At 36.8% G+C, this 3,051-nt stretch overlaps 1 protein-coding gene across 1 annotated transcript; it reads left to right on the top strand.

Moving 5' to 3' along the window:
- Window positions 1-573: 573 nt before the first annotated feature.
- On the top strand, window positions 574-3,051 carry LOC149569474 (uncharacterized). The gene is made up of 2 exons (XM_089822174.1): window positions 574-1,109; window positions 2,073-3,051. The coding sequence occupies exons 1-2, from the start codon at window positions 795-797 to the stop codon at window positions 2,682-2,684; spliced, it is 927 nt and encodes a 308-aa protein (XP_089678300.1). The 5' UTR covers window positions 574-794; the 3' UTR covers window positions 2,685-3,051.

Genomic DNA, 3,051 nt, shown 5'->3' with positions numbered 1-3,051 from the left:
GAAGTCCTAGTGTTTCACCCCTGTGAGCATCACCTAGATCCAATGAGTGCTAAGTGTTCCATTTATTCTCATGAGAGATGGATTCATGTTGAATCACTACTCATGAAACATGGGTCAATGAGTTTGACTCAAAATCACACAGTTAAATCTTGATAGCAATATCACAATTTGATTTGCTGTGAAAATTATATCCTACTTAGCAAGTGATGAGCTTAAGGGGCTTTCTAATGAATGGTTCATAAGGCACAACACTTGGTGAAGGTTTTGCAAATGGGGTTGCAAGCTTTGGGTTTAACCATGGAGGAAACTCCGTAGTTAAGTGCGCTTAGGCTAGAGTAGTACTGGGATGGGTGAGCTCCTAAGAAGTCCCGATGCTTCACCCCTGTGAGCATCACCTAGATCCAATGAGTGCTAAGTGTTCCATTTATTCTCATGAGAGATGGATTCATGTTGAATCACTACTCATGAAACATGTGTCAATGAGTTTGACTCAAAATCACATAGTTAAATTTTGATATTAGTTAAATTGTGATGGCAATATCACAATTTGTTCTGGAAATTATCTCATACTTATCAACAAAATAGGTAGCTAAATAAACACCGGGCCACAAATAACCGCTAAAACTATGGAGCAGCGGCTGCAAATAATCCTAGCTTGGGGACCTGAACGAAGTGTGGATATCACCAAATACGCTGTAATCTGCCCAATAATTCATCCTCTATTGTCCTTGGGATTCTTTACCATTGTCGCAAAAGCGGTCTAATACGCTTTGCATGATTCTGTTTCCTTGTCAATGGCGAGCAGTTTCTTTCAAAACTCCAACAATTTACTGCAACAAATTTCTACCATATTAACTATCCAGAGGCACATACAAGCTCGATTCCCTCAGTGGCGCTTAATATCTCATGATTCAAACATTTGCAGTGCCAAGCTAAGCAAATCTGTTAATACCCTCTTCGGTAAACTTATCAAAAGTGAAAATGCAGACATCAAATATATGTTGGATCAAGAACATGACCTCTATCTTAGAAGCGATGCCCTGTTCTGGGAGCCCCTTCTCAGAGCACTTAAATCATCATCTTCATCCTCGTACGATATAGTTGATCAGGTATGTCTTTGATAATCCAGTTCACAGCTAACCTAGATGCAAAATTATTCACAGTATATAGACAAACAAGAAACGCCCTTCAAAACAATATGCGCTTTTCAAAAACAACAATTTAGGTTTAGTATACTTTCACATAGCCTAAATATACTGTGTCTACATCATCCATTGTACACATTGTTAGAAAAGCACTTTTTCCAGGTCACCATAGACACTTTGTTGTATGCAATTTCTTCTAACGTAGGGATTGTTTTTGGGTTAATTTGGTTAGTATGCTGTTCAAGAATGACGCTTTCAGGTTTTGATTCCATGACTAAGTTCTGTTAATAAATTCAATCCACCAGCACATCTAGAACAATCTAGATGTATACCCACTTTGTATTGAAACGATGTATATCATTTTGAACCTTAAGTTTTGCTCTCATGACTAAGCTTGTTATAATAATTCAATCCATCTACACCGAGAGTACTCTAAATGTGGAGCACATCGTTTTTGAAGGGCATATGCTATTTTGGTAACATTTATCTCGAAACATCAAGTTTCATCCAACTTGACACTCTAAAGGGTTTCATAAATTAAATCCAAGCCTCAGCAAAGAGAGGTGCATAAATCGTAGAAGGCAGTGATTTCAGCATATATGTTAAAAACAAGAAATTGTAGAATTAATTACAATACTTTAGATATTATCATTTACCAAAAAAGTTATGCATACTTTGTATTGTTCTTTTAGCAGTATACAACATATATGCATATGCATTTTACGCAGAAATTGTTGTTTTGAAGATTGTATATTTTCCCGCAATGGAGTTCATTCTTTTGAAAAGGGCATGATATTTAAATGCAATGGAGGGTGTGCATGTATAAGCTTATTGTTGTTTTGAAGGCAGTATATACTGTATGATGTACACAGTGTTGTGTTGGTGTAATCCAAAGTCTAGATTAAAGATGTTTTCAGATTTTGACAGGTTTTATTATGGAAAATGGAGAAGCTTTTGAAGGAATCAAACCGAAACCCAAGGGATTGGGCTAGGCATATTAGTCTTGCAGGGAGAGTAAACAATTCCCAGCTAGCTTCAAGAGCTTTTTCTTTAATGGAAAGTCAACAAATCAGGCCTACTGCCACTGTATTCAATTCCCTCATATATGCATATGCGTTTTCTAACAGGCTTGCAAAGGCTCTCAGTCTGTTTGAGGTTATGGAGAGAACAGATGACTGTCAACCCACCTTGGTGACATACAATACATTTATGTCTGTATACTCTCGTTTTGGTGATGGCAACAATTTGCAAGCATGGTACGATGCCTGCAAACAGGCAGGTTTTTCACCGGATATGGATACCTATAAGAATCTGATTCTAGGATTTGTTAAAGCTGATAGGTATGATATGATGGATGTTGCTTTTAAAGAAATGATATCTAGTGGTGTGATGCCAAATCTTGCCATGCTAGAATCTGTAATTGAAGGGTATTGCAAACAAGGGCGCTTGGACAGAATGAAAGAAACACTTAAATTAATGAAGGAAGAAGGATGGGTTGTGACTGAAAAAATAGAAAAATGTGTTTTAGGTGCATATTAAATGGGGATGAGTACAAAAATCGAAGACATGTTGGTGAGAGCAAATGCATTGGCAAACATAAATTTCCTAGAAGAAGAATACAGTAACATAATGAAAGATAATCTGGACAGCTAGTTGGTGGTGAATTTTATGTGGAAAAAGTTCTAAAAGATGGGCATATTTTGCATGTGCTGAAGATGTTGAAGCAGATATCCTTTTTTATTTTATCATTAGACTTGAATCCCTCTGTTTCAATAAAGCAATGGAAGTACCCAACCTTTCTTCCAGTACATACAATCTCTTGTTTAGAGAGTATGGAAAGGCTGGACAGATTGATAATGTACAAGTTGTTGCTGATAAAATGAAGAAAGCAGGCTTCAATCCATCA

This window comes from Cupressus sempervirens, chromosome 3 (assembly GCF_028749045.1).
Source record: "Cupressus sempervirens isolate cs-2001-9-10 chromosome 3, ASM2874904v1, whole genome shotgun sequence".
In the NCBI taxonomy this organism is placed as follows: domain Eukaryota; kingdom Viridiplantae; phylum Streptophyta; class Pinopsida; order Cupressales; family Cupressaceae; genus Cupressus; species Cupressus sempervirens.
The sequence above is the reverse complement of the archived record's forward strand: the minus strand, read 5'-3'. Positions and strand labels throughout refer to the sequence as shown.

Excerpts from the sequence above, each read along its gene's own strand:
- LOC149569474 (XM_089822174.1), top strand. The coding sequence starts at position 795 with ATGGCGAGCAGTTTCTTTCAAAACTCCAACAATTTACTGCAACAAATT. Across the intron at positions 1,110-2,072 it reads CGTACGATATAGTTGATCAG|GTTTTATTATGGAAAATGGA; the intron begins GTATGTCTTTGA and ends AGATTTTGACAG.